Here is a 20,216-nt window from a genome sequence, read left to right as displayed (position 1 = left end):
TTCTTTGGGTTTTGACAAATGAATAATGACATGTATCCACCATTATAGTTTCATACAGAGTATTTCCATTGCCTCCAGAATTCTCCGTGTTGTGCCTGTTCATCCATTTCTCCTCTTTAACCCCTGGCAAACACTGATCTTTTTACTGTCTCCACAGTTTTACCTTTTCCAGAGTGTCATATTGTTGGAATATACAATATATAGCCTTTTTAGATTGGCTTCTTTCACATAGTAATTCCCTCCATGTCTCTTCATGGCTGGATAGCTCATTTCTTTTTTAGCACAGAAGAAGAATATTCCATTGTCTGGATGTACCACAGTTTATTTCCCCATTCACCTACTGAAGAACATCATAGATTCTTCCAAGTTTTGGCAATTATGAATAAAGCTGCTATAAACATTTGTGTGCACATTTTTGTATGGACATAAGTCTTCATTCCTTTGAGTAAATACCAAGGAGTGTGAGTGCTGAATCATATGACAAGAGTATGTTTAGTTTTGTAAGAAACTGCCAAACTGTATCTAAAGTGGCTATTTAAATCCCCACCAGCAATGAATGAGAGCTTCTGTTGCTCCACATCCTTGCCAGCATTTGCTATTGTCAGTGTTGTGGATTTTGGCCATTCTAATAGGTGTGCAGTAGTATCTCATTGTTGTTTTAATTTCCATTTTTCTGATGACATACGATGTGAAACATGTTTTCATATGCTTCTTTGCCATCTGTGTATTCTTTCTGGTGAAGTGTCTGTTTTGCTTTCTTATTGTTGAGTTTTAAGAATTCTTTATATATTTTGGATAACAGTCCTTTTTCAGATATATCTTTCGCAAATATTTCTCCCAGTCCGGCTTGTCTTTTTATTCACTTGGCAGTGTCTTTTGCAGAGCAGAAAATTTTATTTTCATTTTAAATCCAGCTTATCAATTCTTTCTTTCATGGATCATGCCTTTGGTGGTGTACCTAAAAATTTATTGCCAGCTGGGCACCATGGTTCATGCCTGTAATCCCAGCACTTTGGGAGGCCAAGGCGGGTGGATCACCTGAGGTCAGGAGTTTGAGACCAGCCTGGTTAACATGGTGAAACCCCGTCTCTACTAAAAATAAAAAATAAAAAATAAAAAATAAATTAGCTGGGCATGGTGGCAGGCACCTGTAATCCCAGCTACTCGGGAGGCTGAGGCAGCAGAATCGCTTGAACCTGGGAGGCAGAGGTTGCAGTGAGCCGAGACTGTGCCATTGCACTCCAGCCGGGGCAACAAGAGTGAAACTCCATCTGAAAAAAAAAAAAATAGTTATTGCCAAACCCAAGATCCTCTAGACTTCCTCTCATCATATCTTCTAGGAGTTTTATAGTTTTGCATCTGTTAAACTATTTGCTCATTATTCTTTTGCTGTTTCTTATTGATTTATGGGAACTCTTTCTATGTAAGAAGCAGCTCTTGGCCATCTGTTTTGCAGACATTTCCTCGCAGTCCTCTTGACTTTATTTATGTTATTTTTCCATGCATGATATTATGGTATTTTTCCCATTTGAAAACAAAGTTATTTTGGCATTTTTATTGGTATCATATTTTATTTACTATTAATTTAGAGAGCTTTGATATTTTAATAATTGAGTCTCCCTATTCAAGAATAGGGTGTGTCTTTCTATTCTTTCAAGACTTCTTTTAGATTCTTTAGTAGCATTTTAAACATTTTTTTAAGATAATTAAATCGTTTATTGATTACATATGATAATGGATGAAACACAAGCTTCATTCCCATTTATAATTTTATCTGGTAACATTATTCATTTTAGATATATTGCATAGAATGTGTCAATAATCATTTTTATAACCAATAATTCCATGATTTTGCTTGGGTAATCCCTTTTAGTGGTGAAGTTCAGGTCACAACAGTAACTGTAAGTTCAACTACACCAAGGTTTCTGAAGACAACGATTTCTCTACCCAAGCAAGTTGTATATAAACTCCAAATAGAACCTGGCATCACTCTGAAGGAATTCTAACTTCACACTGTTGGGGAAATTTACCAAGATGGCTTCAGAGTAGACTAACTTTACACAGCACATTAAAAAAAAAAGAGACACATTTATTCAGCATCGTGATCAGACCATTACATTTAGCAATCAACAGCATGGTGCAAAAAAAAAAAAAAAAAATCCATATTAAAACTCTTTGTTGGAATGCTTTGCACTTTCCACAGAACAGGAACTAAAATAACTTGTTATACAATTTGTCAGAAATACAGTCCTCGAGTTTTTTGCCCATACACATGAGTATTTGTCTGAAACATGTCTTCTTTGTCACAGGTAGGCCCCGCCACCACTGTGCTTGGCTGAGTTCACAGATCCGTTGTAACCTGTAGCTTCTCTGTCACTTCTCTGGCTCTCCTCTCCTGCTAAGCTTTGTTTCCTGGCAGTAATTAAAATCTTCTGCCACTGCCAAGCTACTGTTGCTACTGGAACCACCATAGCCACCTTGGTTTCATAATTAGTAAAGTATTGGCCTCCACCACCACAGAAGCCAGAGCTTCTGTCTCCAAAGTTTCCTCCCTTCGTGGGTCCAATTTTTTTTTTTTTTTTTTTTTTTGAGATGGAGTCTCGCTCTGTTGCCCAGGCTACAGTGTAGTGGTGCAAGTTCAGCTCACTGCAAACTCCGCCTCCCGGGTTCAAGCAATTCTCCTGCCTCAGCCTCCCAAGTAGCTGGGACTATAGGCGCCCGCCACCACGCCCGGCTAATTTTTGTATTTTTAGTAGAGATGGGGTTTTGTCATGTTGGCCAGGCTGCCCTCGAACTCCTGACCTCAGGTGATCCACCACCTCAGCCGCCCAAAGTGTTGGGATTACAGGCGTGAGCCACCACGCCTGGCCGGGTCCAAAATTTGAAGACTGATTGTTGTAATTGCCAAAGTCATTGTAACTTCCACCACCTCCAAAATTGCTTCCATCATTACCAAATCCGTTATAGCCATCCCCACTGCCACCATATCCACCACCACCATGGCTGCCACCAAAGCCACCACAACCATTGAAGTTTCCTCCACAACCAAAGTTGTCATTCCCACCGAAACCACCTCCACGACCACCACCAAAGTTTCCAGAACCACTTCGACCTCTTTGGCTGGACGAAGCACGAGCCATCTCTTGCTTTGACAGGGCTTTCCTAACTTCACAGTTGTGGCCATTCACAGTATGGTATTTCTGAATGACAGTCTTATCCACGGAGTCATGGTCGTCAAAAGTTACAAAGGCAAAGCCCCTTTTCTTGCCACTGCCTCGGTCAGTCATGATTTCAATCACTTCAATTTTCCCATACTGTTCAAAAAAATCTCTTAGGTGATGTTCTTCGATGCCTTCTTTAATGCCACCAACAAATATATTTTTCACAGTTAAGTGGGCACCTGGTCTTTGAGAATCTTCTCTTGAGACAGCTCTCTTTGGTTCCACGACTCTTCCATCCACCTTGTGTGGCCTTGCATTCATGGCTGCATCCACCTCCTCCACAGTGGCGTATGTGACAAAACAAAGCCCTTGGAGCACTTGGTGTTAGGGTCTGTCATTACCACGCAGTCCGTGAGCATTCTCCATTGCTCAAAATGGCTCCTCAGGCTCTCATCGGTTGTTTCAAAACTCAACTCTCCAAGGAAGAGCTTCCTCGGCTGTTTGGGCTCTTTAGGAGACTCTGACTTAGACATGATGGCAGGGAAGAGAGACTTTAATGATGCTTCCTCAGCAGCGTCCACGGGCAGAAAGGAGTAAGCTGACCTAAACACTGTTTTAAACTAGATTTTTCAGATATTTTTTAACGTTTATTCCTGGATGTATTTTGTTGCATGAATTTTTATGTTACTATATCAGATAGGGATGCTTTCTGGTGCAGATTAAGTAAAACCAGCAAAAGTGGCTTAAGCTGATAGAAGTTCATTTTTCTCACATAACAAAACGTCCAGGGGTAGGTGGCCGCAGGCATGGTTCTGTAGCTCCATGATGTCAGGCCTTGTGTCTTGCAGTTTTTCTGGCCTTACCCTCAAGCATGGTCATCACATGGTGGTTGCTGTACCTCCAGGCATCACGTCCACAGAAAAGCAAGGAGAAGGGGACCGGGAGAAAGAACAGGATTTTTTTTTTCCTTATGTTTTATAAATTTTCACGTGAGCTTTCAGGACTTACGGAGATAATCTTTTTTATGGCCTGAAATGTGGGAGCATGCCTCCAGAACAGTTTTGTTTGTTTTAAGCATTCTGGGTTTTTTGTTTGTTTTAAAAATTCTGCTAGAACCTCAAGGGTTTCACTGACTGGGGACAGTTTCTGTGTTAATTTATTGTTTCTCATCCTAAAATAATTGAAGTACAGACCTTGGATTTGAAAATTTTTTTAATTACCCAGAACCCAAGAAGAGACACGCTTCCTCACAATCTCTATAATAGTGGGCAGGACTTTTTCTATTCTGCATTTTCACTGAGAGTGAAATGCTTCAACAATGCCATTTTTATTTGGGGGTCTCAGTTCCAACTCCATATCTTGCACATGGGCATTACAACCCAAGAACCAGATAAATGGACAGTTCTTAAACCCCAAGTAACCACAATCTCAGTCCCACAGGCTTATCATTCCGCTTTTTAATTCTTTTTCTCTCACTGCCTAGAGTTGTCCCTTTCCTCTTGTGGATTATGCTATGCATTTAAGATAATGTTTTTTCTCTTTTATATAGCATTTTGAAGTGTTTATAGAACACAGATTTTTAGGTCATCTGGTTAACCATATTCTTTGCATAGAGATTAGTACATAGTACAGATTCAAATGTATTCTTCTTTCCTTCATTCAGGATGCAATAGAGGGGATTTGTGTCCTATACATGGTAGAAGTCACCATAGATGTTCTCTAACCTTCCAAATTTGAAATCCTATAAATTAATAGAATTACATTTTCATGCTTTTTTGGTAACTGTTCCTAATGTCTTATTGATCAGGCTATTTGACAAACTGAAACTCATTGAAATTTATATGGATAATTAACATGTTAATTTTTAATAAACTATATTTGGTATGATATAAATTCTACTTTATAATAGAAAGATGACTTTTTTCTGTATCACATAACTACTTTATAATGAGTTAAATAGTATTAAGTTTTAAGGAATATTCTATGGTTTTTTGGATTATCTTTAGTAGATAGTTATAGGTTTAAGAGTATAATTGGACACTATGGCATATGCATATTATAATGTTATCATAATAATTAGGCCTGCTTGCATTTTGCTCATATTGTTATTAAGGTATACTTCTAAAAGAAAATCATATATAATCATTTGATTGAAGAGTCCCTGTAGAGTAATTACTATCTGTATCTTTTAATATTTGTTAAATTAGTCCTATGTTGACATTTTTTGCTTGATCAATTTGATATGCTTTTTTTTTTTTTTTTTTTTTTGAGACGGAGTCTCGCTCTGTAGCCCAGGCTGGAGTGCAGTAGCACAATCTCGGCTCACTGCAAGCTCCGCCTCCCAGGTTCACACTATTCTCCTGCCTCAGCCTCCCGAGTAGCTGAGACTACAGGCGCCCACAACCACGCCTGGCTAATTTTTTGTATTTTTAGTAGAGACGGCGTTTCACCATGTTAGCCAGGATGGTCTTGATCTCCTGACCTCGTGATCTGCCTGCTTCAGCCTCCCAAAGTGCTGGGATTACAGACGTGAGCCATGACACCCGGCCTCAATTTTATATGCTTTTTAGTAAAGCTGAAGATCTCTACTATAGGTAAGAAAAGATCTGACAAGCATTTTAAGTGATTATGGTTATATTTACTTATCATCTAGGTTTACTGGGAAACCGGTGCTCAGATCACGTCACCTCATGATAAAGAAATTCTAAAATGTATAGAAGAATGTGTGGAACCCTGGAATGGTTCCTGGAATGATAATTTGGTGGATACCAGCCCGCTGAAGAGAGACCCTCTGCAGGATATTTGCAGGAGATACATGGAAGATCTGAAAAAGATCTGTTTTTACAGGTATCCAAGTGGGAATATCAGATAATACCACTTTAGAATAATGTTAGCAAATGAGGAGAAGAAAAAGTGATACAAAGTGTTGTCTATTTATTAGGCTGGTCTTGAACTCCTGACCTCAGGTGATCCGCCTGCCTCAGCCTCCCAAAGTGCTGGCATTACAGGTGTGAGCCATCATGCCCAGCCTAGAGTTTCTTTCAGGAGTAGTGAGAATGTTCTAAAGTTGATCATAGTCATGGTTGACCAACTCTATGAATGTAGTGACAGCCATTGAATTGCACACTTTAAATGGGTGAATTATATGGTATATGAATTATATCTCAATAAAGTTAAACAAGTTATACTTAAATATATGTATTTCCTCTGTGTTAGATAAGTATATTTCCTTTAAGATTTTATTTTTCCTTAACCATTTCCATATTTCCATAATTATCTCTGTAACTCTTCTGTAAATAGCTAACACTATTGCTAGGAAGAACCCTGGCTGGCTGAGTATATTTTTCCTATCCTACAAAATAATTTTAGCTTTTTCTCAACTTTATTTTAATTTCAAAAATGTACCCTTCAAGCTATCAATTGTTTGCTTCTCCATCTAAAATGATAAGTGGACAGTAATACTAGCTAAATGCTACCAGCTCTAATCACTCTAAAAAGAATTGATTCCTTTTTTATCCTTTCTGTCTTTTCTTATTTATATTTTTGTTTTTTAAAGAGTATATGGGCAAAAGCAAATTAACAAGTGAACTATTTATGAAGCTGAAGGCATAATTACACAGAGAAGAATTATTTCAAGTGACTTTACAGTTATTGACTATACATTTCTAGTGGGATATGTCCTAAGGATAAAGAACTACAAAGAAACCTCAAATTGTATTTGATAGCTATACTGTTAGTGGTAATATTGATGGTTTTACAGATGTGGATATAAATAAATATATAGATAGACATACTATATATATTATAAAACAAATGGGTAACTATGTTAATGTCACTAGGATCTAAGATTTTAGTTTAAGAGAAGCAAATGTAAAATCAAATAAAATAATTTTAAAATTACAATTTTAAATTTGAATTTGAAATATGTTTTATTTACCTAAAATGCTAAAATACTAGTTCTGTTACTAATAAGGCCTATGCCTACCCCTAAAGCCCAGATTGTGGTTTCTAAATACCATTTCCTAGTAAAAGGAACCACGGCTTATTGGAGAAATTGATTCTCATCAAGGACGGGGGCAGAAAATGTACTAAATGAGCCTGAGATAGCTTTGTTTTCCTTGCCATAAAGCAGGCTAGCTTTCAAAGATACTGGGGTCATATCAAAAGGATCTAGGGGCCAACTTGAAGGGACTCCCACTGACCAAATATTGGATAGTTGGGCATCAAAAAGAATAATCACCTTAATGAATTAAAACATTAAACATAAAAAGCCTGTGACTGTTAGTAATACTAAAAAAGCTCTTTATTGGTCACCTTTGGGATTTGCTGGACTGAAAATCACTCATGCTGAAATTTGATAAATTCTAAATTTTCTTTCTGAAAATTGATAAATGTTTGAAACTTTATCTTAATTTGTTCTGCCTTTTCTATGTGAACTGAATGTTAGGGCTAATCAAATGGTTGATAAAGGATCATTATTATTATTATTTTTTTTTTTTGAGACGGAGTCTCGCTCTGTCGCCCAGCCCAGGCTGGAGTGCAGTGGCGCGATCTCGGCTCACTGCAAGCTCCTGGGTTCACGCCATTCTCCTGCCTCAGCCTCCCGAGTAGCTGGGACTACAGGCGCCCACAACCGCGCCCGGCTAATTTTTTGTATTTTTAGTAGAGACGGGGTTTCACCGTGGTCTCGATCTCCTGACCTTGTGATCCGCCCGCCTCGGCCTCCCAAAGTGCTGGGATTACAGGCGTGAGCCACCGCGCCCGGCCAGGATCATTATTTTTAAAAGAAAAATCCAATAAATGCAGAAGGAATAATAGAATTTTCAAAATCACTATGTTGTGACCTCTAATAAATCATGTATCTAAGTAATTCTCATCAAGGGCTGCTAAGACCCATAGGTGAAATGTTGATGGGAAATTTTTTGATGGAAGGATTAGGCTGACACTGGTGAATCTTAGTTTAACAGCATTAAAAGTAGAGTAGAAATTGTGTGCTTCCAGCTGTGAGTCAATAGAAAATACACAGCACCTATTCTTGCCCAAAGAATTGAAACTGAATCTAATGTAACCTCTAAATGCAGCTGCCTATTTACAGAAAAAATAGGATAGAGGAGCATGTTAATACCAAAAGGATGCAGTCTACATACTGGAGATACAGGAACTTCTACAGGACAAATGGGCCAGTTTCTTCAATAAATGACATTCGGGTTGGGGAAGGAAGGGAGGAACATTTATAGATTAAAAGAGACTTGAGAGGCATAGCAATCAAATTATATGGAACCTCGTTCAAGTCCTGCTTCAAGTAAAACAACTGTTAAAAGTATTTTTGAGACACTTGGGGAAAATTTGAACACAGATAGGGTATTAGAGGAAAGAAATTATTGTTGATTTTGTTAGATGTAATAATGATAATATGGTTATGTTTTTAAATACTAAAGCATTTTCATGTAAAGTAATACGTCTTGAATAAATGAGACTAGATTGACAGACTATGGAAACATATTGAAGTGAGGTAATGGTTATATGGTGTTAGATATTCTGTCTTCCTAGATGTATGTTTGAAAATTGTCGTAACATTTTATTTTTATTATTTGTCTTATAATAAATTTTATTTTTCATGGGGAATGGTTAGTAAATGGGAAGTTAGGATGTAGAAAGTTTTGCTGTGGAAAAGACCAAAGAAACAGAGTCTAGATGCTAGTGGAAATGATGCTGGCGAGAAAGGATTATCCACGTACTAAAGTTCTCAAGTGAGAATAGATGGGGACCAGAGCAGAAGTAGAGCGGTTGACCTTTGATGCAAAGAATGCTTCCTCATTATTATCAGATGGAAGAAGGAAAAAATATGGGTTGTTGGTTTGGTGTGGGGTGATTAGGAAGTTCCCATCAAATGGCTCTGTGTCTCAATGATGTATGAGGTGAAGGGGGAGGAAAGGAATAAGAAGAGAAGAGAAGGTACTAATTAAGTCACCATCTTGGAGAGTAAAAAATAAGCTTTGGGGGTAACAAAGTATGATTGCCTGGCAGCATTGAGTATGCATTCAGAATGAAGCTGTTCAGTCCTTTTGTGAGATTTATTCTAGCAATATTCAACTATTTTGGTGCAAGTCTGGAAAAGGTACACATTTGGGTTCAACAAGGTTTAGGGTATTGGATGGTCAAAGTACCCAGAGTGACATATAAGAAGGTGAGTGTAATTAGGTACCTTGCAATCTACACTGGAAGTGAAGAAACAGGGGGTCTACTGGCGTGTGAGAAAGACCAGTTAGGAAGTGTTTATGATGGTCTGGTGAGATAAAATACTTATTTAGATGATACTAGCTTAGCTTGTTCAGGGTATTGGCACAGCATATGGAAGGCAGCTGTCCAAGTCAGGAAGTTGAGCCACAAAGGGAGAATACTGGTGAATTAAAACCCTTGATCTTTAAGTTAATACTCTTCATTTGTTGTTTGAGTATCTTAGACCTCTGCTGAAGGCTTTAATCACATTTTTCAGAATTTGATGGTTTAAGATTTGTGATCATGATCTTATGTTGATTTTCCTTTACAGGGAGTTAAACTCGAAGACCACCTTGAAATTTGTGCACACGTCTTTTCATGGGGTCGGACATGACTATGTGCAGTTGGCTTTTAAAGTGTTTGGTTTTAAGCCTCCAATTCCAGTACCAGAACAAAAAGATCCTGATCCAGACTTTTCTACTGTTAAATGTCCAAATCCTGAAGAAGGAGAATCTGTGCTGGTATTTTTTTTAGTATTTAAATTATTATTAGTTTATTAAACCATCAGAATAGGTAGAACTCATTGACAATTCAAAGATTACTTACAAAAACAGAAAGGACGGTAGTTTACATCTTTTAATTGTATTGGAGTCATAGGCTGTGTTTTGTTTGAAATGTCTATGGTGGGTGTCCCTACTTTTGGCTTCTTATTTTAAACTTAGCTGAATTCTATGCCTTCTAAAATTCCTATCGCTAAAACTGTGCCTACATACAGGAACATTAACATTGAATTTAGGTTCTTCAGTACAATCCAGCTTTTTGGGTCACTGTTTCAGGAACTTTCCCTGAGACTGGCAGAGAAAGAAAATGCCCGGATAGTGCTAGCCACAGATCCTGATGCAGACAGACTGGCAGCAGCAGAACTTCAGGAGAAGTATGTTATTTGATTAAAAGCTTGAACTTTGAAAAGCAATGTATTTTAAGTCTTACAGGCTCTTTGAAAATAATGAAAAGATAAGAAAAGAACACAAATTTCCTGTAAACCCGTTATCCAGAAATAACCACCTAAGTTGATACTTTGACAATTCTTTCCTGTCTTTTTAGTTGAAATATTTAAAGATGTATTTGTTTTTATTAAATTATGATCATAGTTTTATATCTTGATTATTTTCCACTTCAATTGTACAAAATGCTTCAAAAAATGCTTACAGTATAAGCCTTTTTCCCTGACTTTATATATTATTTGAAAATATTAATATTTACAAAGACATAATATCCCAACAGATCACTTTATGATGTAGTTATTTCCTAACCTTGTTTTTTCCTTTTTTTTTTTTTGAGACAAGAGTTTCACTCTTGTTGCTTAGGCTGGAGTGCAATGGTACTATCTTGGCTCACTGCAATCTCTGCCTCCCAGATTCAAGCAATTCTTCTGCCTCAGCCTCCCAAGTAGCTGGGACTACAGGCATGCGCTGCCACACTAATTTTGTATTTTTAGTAGAGACAGGGTTTCGCCATGTTGGTCAGGCTGGGCTCGAACTCCTGACCTCAGGTGATCCTCCCACCTTGGCCTCCCAAAGTGCTGCGATTACAGGCGTGAGCCACCCATTTCCTAATCTTAGTCCTCTGGGCTGCTATGTATTTTTACCATTGTAATGTGACAAATGTCCTTACCTAGAAAGCATTAATTATTTATCATAATTTTTTCTCTCATTAAGTAAAAAAGTAAATGTAATGGTATAATAATTTCCCAAAAGATGTCGTACCATTCCTACTGTAAAATCACCCCTGGTCAATTAGAAAAGAAGTAGTAATAAATGTTTTCTCAAAAATCCCATATGATAGTTTTTGATTTTTCCTAACTGAAAGATGGTAATTTGTAGGCCTTGGCGTCAAGAAGTTTCAATGAGAAGAAAGGTCTTGACATTGCATTTTCCTTCTCTCTACAGTGGTTCTTGGAAAGTTTTCACAGGCAATGAGTTGGCAGCTTTGTTTGGGTGGTGGATGTTTGATTGCTGGAAGAAAAATAAATCAAGAAATGCTGATGTGAAGAACGTTTATATGTTAGCCACCACAGTCTCTTCTAAAATTTTGAAGGCAATTGCACTTAAAGAAGGATTTCATTTTGAAGTAAGAATCGATAATATCTGTGTGCTACTTTTAAAAGCCTATTTCTGTATGTTAAAGACATCTCCCCACCAAAACTTTCGTTGATTTCATTTGTAATTCCCTTATTTTTCTAATTCTGTTAACACTTATTCAGTCTTTTTTGATAATTTAGACACTTTGAGCCAAAATTCATCCAGTACTGTATATGAATTTCTGGTACTAAGATGAGATATTCTTTAAAAAATACATTAATACTTATTATTCCATACAACAAATATCTGGTTTTCAGACAGGGAAAATCTAGCTCCTGGTGACCCCATCAGTAACTCAGACTTCTCTCCAAAAAGTTGTGGGTGTCATGAACCCCTTGTTTAGGCTCTTCAAGCATGGTCTTTAGGAACTTCAAGTAGTCTTCTAAATTGCATAGTAAGACCCAATGATCCTACATCCAAAAAAACAAGATCATTAACCTTATGAACTTAAGACCCTTCAGCTGACCATTTTTGCAGCTATGGGAACTAAGTTGCTTTTTCTCTGCCATCTTTGCCAAATATCAGTGAAAATGTCCCTGGGCATTTTTCTTGAGCCATAGTCAGGCTACAGGTCTTAATACTAATTGACTGAGTAAAAGAAAATTGTACCTGGCTATATGAAATAGAGCTTTCAACTTTATACTTTCTAAAACGCAAATAGCAAAATAGAAGATACTGAAAGTTTATTCACACCTAAGATTCTGATGTTTTCCTAGTTTATATCTATAGCAAGAAAAATTATAATGGGCACAAAAGAGAAAAAAGAACAATTCTAAAGACCACTATTATAATTTTATTTGCTTGTTTTTGTTGTAGCAGGGAAGTTTTGACTTTTTTATTTTTTCTTTTCAGTAAGGAGGTAGAAAGGTGAATTAGGAAACAAGTTAGTAATGGTGAGCTTTGGTGTTAGGGTGTATCACATACTCTTTCTGTTGACTCTAAAACAGATTGTGTCTTTAAAGTGAACAGTAGCTCATTAGATGAAAAGTCCTCAAATCTAATTATTTAAAGGAGTACTTAGTAACTGTCTTGGTGGTTTTATTAATAGTTAGGACACAGTGTTATGAGCAGGTACACTTAGTTCAAATTTATGTTATGCTAATACTAAAAGTGCATCACTAACAAGCTTCATGACCTTTGATTGATTACTCAGGGAGAGTAAATCCACCAACCTTCATAGACACTCTTATATTAGTGGTTATAATATAGCTTAAAGGACAGTTTCTGAGAAGCAGAAACTTGAAATTGAATCTTGACTCCATCTTTTATATGCAGTATAATTTTGGGCAGATTGACTTATCTTTCGAGCCTGTGTTTCAGCGATAATGTTTGTAAGCATTAAAAAAAAGATAACGGGCTTTGGGAGGCTGAGGCTTGAAAATCACAAGGTCGAGAGATCGAGACCATTCTGGCTAACATGGTGAAACCCTGTCTCTACTAAAAATACAAAAAATTAGCCAGGCGTGGTGGTGGGCACCTGTAGTCCCAGCTACTTGGGAGGCTGAGGCAGGAGAATTGGCGTGAACCCGAGAGGTGGAGCTTGCAGTGAGCTGGGATCTCATCACTGCACTCCAGCCTGGAGCTAGACTCCATCTCAAAATAATAATAATAATAATAATAATAATAATAATAATGGGGCCGGGTGTGGTGGCTCACGCCTGTAATCCTAGCACTTTGGGAGGCTGAGGCAGGTGGATCACAAGATCAGGAGTTCAAGACCAGCCTGACCAACATGGTGAAACCCCGTCTCTACTAAAAATACAAAAATTAGCTGGGCATGGTGGTGCGCCTGTAATACCAGCTATTCAGGAGGCTGAGACAGGAAAATCGCTTGAACCTGGGAGATGGAGGTTGCAGTGAGCCGAGATTGCACCACTGCACTCCAGCCTGGGTGATACAGCAAGACTCTGTCTCAAAAAAAAAAAAAAAGATAATGTAAAGCACTTGGTTCAGTCCTTAATAGTAGGTGATCATAGTGTATGTGCTTATTCATGTTACTTTGTGACTATATGAACACCACTTATAAATGCTGGTTTATATTTGGTGTAAATCACCTAGTACTATAATCTGTAAATAGTAGGTCATCAGTAGTAGCAGTGTGTGTATTTATGGCACTTTATTACTATATGTCTGCTACTCTATAAACCTTTGTGGACTGAGGACTATAGTAAAGATCATTATGTGAATGTTGTATGCATGTAGTGGCATATTTTTCTCTAATAGGTATTTGTGAGACAGTCACTTAACTAGAATGGCCTCCTCTGCATTTCAGGAAACATTACCAGGTTTTAAATGGATTGGAAGTAGGATAATAGACCTCCTGGAAAATGGGAAAGAAGTCCTTTTTGCATTTGAAGAGTCTATTGGTATGTAGTAAATATTAAAATCTTTGAAATTTGATTGATAATTTTTTAAAATGTAATTCTGTAAGAGGAGTTTTTTGTGTTCTGGTTTCATATTTTGGGTTGTAAAACTACAGAGAACTGAGAAATGTGTAGATACATTTCTTATCAGAAAACAAAAAGAACCAAAGCGTCCCCTAAATACACTCAGTATTGATGAGTTTCATCTATTACTAGGCTTTTACATTTCCTTGTCCTTCTGAAGAAATGTAAAACTATTGAAATTATAGGCTTAAGTTTTCCTCTTTTCTAGTGATGGTTTTCAATCCTCAGGTTTCCTCTGTGGAACTTCAGTTTTGGATAAAGATGGGGTGAGCGCAGCTGTTGTGGTTGCTGAGATGGCATCTTACCTGGAAACCATGAATATAACATTGAAACAGCAACTGGTTAAAGTTTATGAAAAGTAAGTTCTACTATTATGAATTTCACATGTTCGATTTTTCTTTTATTGTCCTACCCTTAGTTTTCTAAATTTGTTTCTGAAGAATACACAGTGTTATGAGAAGGTACACTTGGTTCATAAGTTTATGTTATGCTAATATTAAAAGTGCATCACTAAAAAGCTTCATGACCTTTGATTGATTACTCAGGGAGAGTAAATCCACCAACCTTCATAGGCACTCTTATATTAGTGTGCCTAATATTTTTTTTTAAAGTATTAAAATTATATGAATTAAGGACTGCCATTTTTTATAAAATACTGTAGTAGGCTGATCTTCTTTAATATATACTTTTTTAAAAGAGTTATCTGAAATCTAATTTCAGCACTTTGAATCTTTGCACAGATATGGTTATCATATTTCAAAAACTTCCTATTTCTTATGTTATGAACCATCTACCATCAAAAGTATATTTGAAAGGCTTCGTAATTTTGATTCTCCAAAAGAATATCCAAAATTTTGTGGAACATTTGCTATATTGCATGTACGGGACATTACCACTGGATATGACAGTAGCCAGCCTAATAAGAAATCAGTAAGTACCCTTTTTTTTTTCTCCCAAACAGTTTAGAAAATTTCATGGCTCATGTCACCAAAAAGTCCAGAGGCAGGACAGATTTCACATGAGGTTCTATCCAGTTTCCTCATGTTTACCAGTTTATTATAAAGGTGACAATTCTGGAACAGCCAGACGTAAGACATTTATAGGGCAATGTACTAGGGATGGGGTTGGGGCCTGGAGCCTCCCAGCGAGTCCACGTGTTCACCAAATTGGAAGCTCCTGTAAATACTTACTTTAAAAAAAAGTTTTTAACAGTTTATAATAATTCATACTGAAGTAGGAGATCAGTAGGACTTGTTTTCCAAACACTGGTCATGACCCCACTGATCAAAACAGGATCTGGTCAAAACAGGATGCATGCAGTAAAGGAACCAGCCAAAATCAACTAAAACCAAGATGGCAACAAAAGCAACCTCTAATTCCCCCATTGCTCATTATATGCTAATTATAATACATTAGCATGCTAAAAGACACTCCCACCAACACCATGTCAGCTTACAGATGCCATGGCAACACCTAGAAATTACCTTATGTGGTTTAAACGGGGAGGAACCCTTGGTTCCAAGAACTCCTCCTACTTTTTTAGAAAATTTGTGAGTAACTTGCCCCTTATTTAGCATGTTAATTAAGGAGAAGCTATAATATAGCTAGCCAGCAATCCATAGTGCTACTCTGCCTATGAAGCAGCCATTTTCCTATACTTTGCGGCTCTGATAAAATTGCTTTACCCCGGGAGGCTGAGGCAGGAGAATGGCGTGAACCCGGGAGGTGGAGCTTGCAATGAGCTGAGATCCGGCCACTGCACTCCAGCCTGGGCGACAGAGCCAGACTCTGTCTCAAAAAAAAAAAAAAAAAAAATTGCTTTCCCCTTTTTTTTTTTTTTTTGAGACAGTCTCTCGCTCTGTCTCCCAGGCTGGCATGCAGTGGCATGATCTCAGCTTACTGCAACCTCTGCCTCCCAGGTTCAAGTGATTCTCCTGCCTCAGCCTCCTGAGTAGCTGGGACTACAGGAGCATGTTACCACGCCTGACTAATTTTTGTATTTTTAGTAGAGACAGAGTTTTACCATGTTAGCCAGGCTGGTCTCGAACTCCTGACCTCAAGTGATCCACCTGCCTTGGCCTCCCAAAATGCTAGGATTACAGGCATGAGCCACCGCGCCCAGCAGTTGCTTTCCTTTTACTTTACTCTGTTGATTCATTCTTGAATTCTTTCCTGTGTGAAGCCAGGAAGCCTCCTGGGCTGAGCCCCAGTTTGGGGGTTCACCTGCATCAATACTATAATAAAATGGTGAAACTTCAGGCCTGTGAGACTAGAACTCATTGTTTTGCTCCAGAGCATGTTTCAGTCTGCTAACTTGTCTCTCTGACTTTGATCCTATCCTTATCACTTCCCAAATAATCATGTATACTACCCTCACAGTAAGGTGTGTGGAATGGAGGTGGGGGCAGAGAGAGAGGAAGAAAGAGAGAAAATGGGCAATGATGCTAGATAATGTTGAAAATAACTGTAAAAGCCTATAATTTCAAAGCCATACATCTTTCTGATTTTAACTTCCCTTTCCAACCTTATTCCCTATACCTCCAGCCAAATAGAATAACTTACTTACCTTCATATATACTTTTTAAAAAAATTTTCTGCATTTTTTGGTCCAGTTGTTTCCGTAGTGTATCCATTTTTCCAATTTCTACAGCCCCATACCTCAGCCACTGTAAGACTTAAGAAAAATATCAGCTGTTCCACATGACCTCTAGGCCTCATAATTAGATACCTTCCTCTTGAGGTTTCATTACATAGTGTGCCTTCCTCCTATTACTTTCTGTTTTGTGTCATCATTGTGTTGCACATGGCATGTTTCTTTCTGATGTACTTTTGTGCCTCTCCACATTCCTGCCTATGTAGTAGCTGCTCAACAAATACTTAAATGCCATAGATTGCTGATTACATTCATTTTGTTGTTGTTGTTATGATGATTATTAGCCCAAATTTCCATTTGTACTGTTCTGATGTGGTCTTAAGATTCTGGGGACATAATGTATTTTGGAAAATCTGTAGTTTATTGTGTAGAATAGTACCCATATTCCATTTTTGCATATTTATCCAATCAACAGTATTAGTTCCTGGTGTTGATATCCTGTGTATGAGTATATGTGTGTCTATTTTTCTATCTTTGTGAATTGCTGGAAGAGAAGAATCATGTTTTGCTTCTTTTTATTTCTCTAATTTGCTGTGCTCAAGTAGCCTTTGGTATAATGCTTTTTTCCCTCTTAATTCTCATTGAAGTGTATGATATTCATTATTCAGGGTGCTTTTTCATCTCTTCTCTTCTGGTTCTTACAACAAGTTTGTAAGGTAGGTAGCATAGATGTTGTTATCCCCAAGGTTGCATAGTAAGTATCAAAGCCTTCCTGAATTCTCTCTTTTCCATGTTTCAGATAGATTGATATTCATCTGTACATTCATTTATCAGACTGCTTCTGTGCTACAGGCACAGGTACACTAGGGATGTAGCAATGACAAAGACACTGCACTCAAGAAAAAGTTTAGTGAGGAAATTGACAAGTAAATAGCAATTTACAAAATGATAAGTGCTACCAGGGAGACATGCCTAGGATGTCATGGAAGAGACTTTGGGGGCTTATGCAAGACCTTCTAGAGAACTGTTCTGAACTGAGTTCTCAAGTATGATTAGGAGTTAGCCAGATGCAGGAGGAGCAGAGAGTGTTTCAGGCAAAGGAAACAGTAAGTACAAGGTCCAGAGATGAAAAAGCATATTCTTTTTCAGAGAACCACGGGTAGTTGTCTATAACTGGAGTATGAGGTGAGAAGAATGACCTGTATGGTGAGTGGGTTTTGAGGGGCAAACTTCCAGGCAGCAAGATCAGTTAGTACACTGTGTCAGCAGTCTAGAAGAAGTTTGATGGTTGCCTGAATTCAATATAGGAGCAGTGATGGAGAGAACTGGATAAAGTCGAGTTAAATAAAATGTAGAAAAGACTTGCTACTTTATGGGCTGTGGATGAAAAAGAAGGAATGATCTCTAAGCCACTGGTATGTGGTAATGTACTGACCACGAGAGGGGTCTCAAGGACAGGACTCATGGCTCAGGACAGCTGAGGAAATTACCACTGTCAACCCCTCTGGCCTAGTACAACCCTCACAGTCCTGTCGAGATGCCTTAACAGACGGATGTGTGGACTAGCAAGAGTACCAGTGTTAATCCATATATTTGGTGTCAGTAAAACATCACTTCTTTTTTTAATTTTTTTAAAAAATAGAGTTTTTTCTGCACCCCAGTACATGCAGAATATATGCACTCCTCTTTGGAGATGATTGATAAACTGCAAAACTGCTTCGCAAATATAGAGGCAGTTTGGACTTTGGAACTTGGCTTCCGCTTCTTATTCTACCACTTAGCTGATTGTCTTGAATAGGTTGTTTACTCTCTTTGAGCCTCGTCTGTAAAATGGCGGTAATACTTACTTTGCAGGGTTATTGTTGAGGCCCAAAGATCATGTATGTGAAGTATATAACCCAATGCCTTAACTATTCAGTAAATGGTATGTTTATGAATTATTATATATAGGTAATCTTCATTTGTATTTTATAATTCTTTTAAAATATGTTTTAAATTTTCAATTGTGGTTAAAAAAACACATAACATAAAAATTAACTATCTTAACCATTTTTAAGTATATAGTTCGGTAGTGTCAAGTATATTCTTATTGTTGTGCGACAGAACTCTAGAACTTTTTTATCTGGCTAAACTGAAACTCTCTATCCATTAAACAGTAACTCCCTATACCTCCTGCCCCAGCAACTGCCATTCTAATTTCTGTTTCTATAAATTTGACGGCTTTAGATACCTCATGTAAGTGGACTGTACTTTACAATTCTTGAAAATGAAAGAAAATGAAAAAGATCCCAAGTATAATTAAGCTGTTGTTGCCATTTTGCATAGGTGCTGCCTGTGAGTAAAAACAGCCAAATGATTACATTTACTTTTCAAAATGGCTGTGTTGCTACCCTTCGGACAAGTGGGACAGAACCAAAGATAAAGTATTATGCAGAGATGTGCGCATCACCTGACCAGAGGTGAGAATTGATTTTTTAGATATACCTACAAAAGCTTTATTGAAATATAATTCACATACCATACAGCTCACCCACTTAAAATGTACAATTCAGTGGCTTTTAGTATGTTCAAAGTTGTGCATCCATCACTATAATCAATTTTAGAACATTTTCATCACCCCCAAAAGCCCAGACCCATGAGAAATCACTTCCCATTTCCCTCCTTTACAGCCCTCAGCAACCCCAATCTACTGTCTTTCTCTATAGATTTGCTTCTTGTGGGCATTTCATATAAATGGAATCATACAATATGTGGGCCTTTGTGACTGCCATCTTTTACTTTGTATAATGGTTTCTAGGTTCCACCATGATTCAGTTGTAGCATGAATTTATTCCTTTTTTTAAATTTTTGTTTTTTATGGCCCAATATTCCATTGCATGGATATGCCATGCTTTTTAATCCATTGATCATTTGATGGACATTCAGATTATTTGCACTCTTTGGCTGTTTTGAATACTGTTATGAACATTTACATACAGGTTTTTGTGTGAATGTATGTTTTCATTTCTCTTAGGTATATACCTAGGAGTGAACTGCTGGATCATATGGTAACTCTGTGTTTAACCTTTTGAGGAACTGCCAGACTGTTTTTTAAAGCAGCTACATCCTTTGGGAATTGAATTTTAAAATTGTAGTGAATTTATATTCTTGGAAAGATTCTCTGAGTTTTAACTATTACATGATTAACGTAAGGAAATTATCATCAGATAATTTATGTTTATTGCCAAATATTCATTTTCTATGTCTAATATGACTTGACATAATCTGCTTAGTTCATTTCCTTTTAAGAGGATGAATTGTGACTAAGTTAATTTCATAAACATATTCAAAGGCTACTTAAATGTATTAAAAGTACTGTCTCCTATAATATTGTAATTGCCCAACATAGATTTGGGAAGGAGACTTTTTAGAATTGCTTTCAGAGTCCAACCAAGCTATACTATCATGTATTTCCCCAAATATTTGCATTTGAGGATGGATTTCATTTCCTTTGGGGGGATAAAGAGCTCCTGAAGTCATTCAAAGCAGAATCTAAAGTAAACCAAATTGGGTAATGCTACATCTGGCTGAAAATGAAGGAAGATCATTAAAGTAATAAGAACTGATTTGTTGTGTAGCTTTTAAAATGACTGTAAAGGCAATCTAAAAGAGGCTT

General features: G+C 37.4%; 1 protein-coding gene and 1 pseudogene across 4 annotated transcripts in view; one reads left to right on the top strand and one right to left on the bottom strand.

Annotated features, from left to right (window-relative positions):
• PGM2L1 (phosphoglucomutase 2 like 1) overlaps nucleotides 1-20,216 on the top strand; it is a 56,479-nt gene that overhangs the window by 33,551 nt on the left and 2,712 nt on the right. For 3 of the 4 annotated variants that reach the window (XM_065528718.2, XM_005579075.5, XM_074014748.1), the window contains 8 exons: nucleotides 5,815-6,008; nucleotides 9,712-9,901; nucleotides 10,217-10,314; nucleotides 11,330-11,510; nucleotides 13,794-13,887; nucleotides 14,197-14,326; nucleotides 14,709-14,898; nucleotides 18,887-19,020. In XM_065528718.2, coding sequence (XP_065384790.1) covers nucleotides 5,815-6,008; nucleotides 9,712-9,901; nucleotides 10,217-10,314; nucleotides 11,330-11,510; nucleotides 13,794-13,887; nucleotides 14,197-14,326; nucleotides 14,709-14,898; nucleotides 18,887-19,020 — 1,211 coding nt within the window. Of the gene's footprint in view, nucleotides 1-5,814; nucleotides 6,009-9,711; nucleotides 9,902-10,216; nucleotides 10,315-11,329; nucleotides 11,511-13,793; nucleotides 13,888-14,196; nucleotides 14,327-14,708; nucleotides 14,899-18,886; nucleotides 19,021-19,574 lie in introns of all 4 variants that reach the window. The other variant, XM_065528716.2, reaches the window with a different exon arrangement.
• On the bottom strand, nucleotides 2,423-3,694 carry LOC107127391 (heterogeneous nuclear ribonucleoprotein A1-like; annotated as a pseudogene).

This window comes from Macaca fascicularis, chromosome 14 (genome assembly GCF_037993035.2).
Source record: "Macaca fascicularis isolate 582-1 chromosome 14, T2T-MFA8v1.1".
Taxonomy (NCBI): domain Eukaryota; kingdom Metazoa; phylum Chordata; class Mammalia; order Primates; family Cercopithecidae; genus Macaca; species Macaca fascicularis.
Note: the sequence above shows the minus strand (reverse complement) of the source record. Positions and strands in the feature narration are given on the sequence as shown.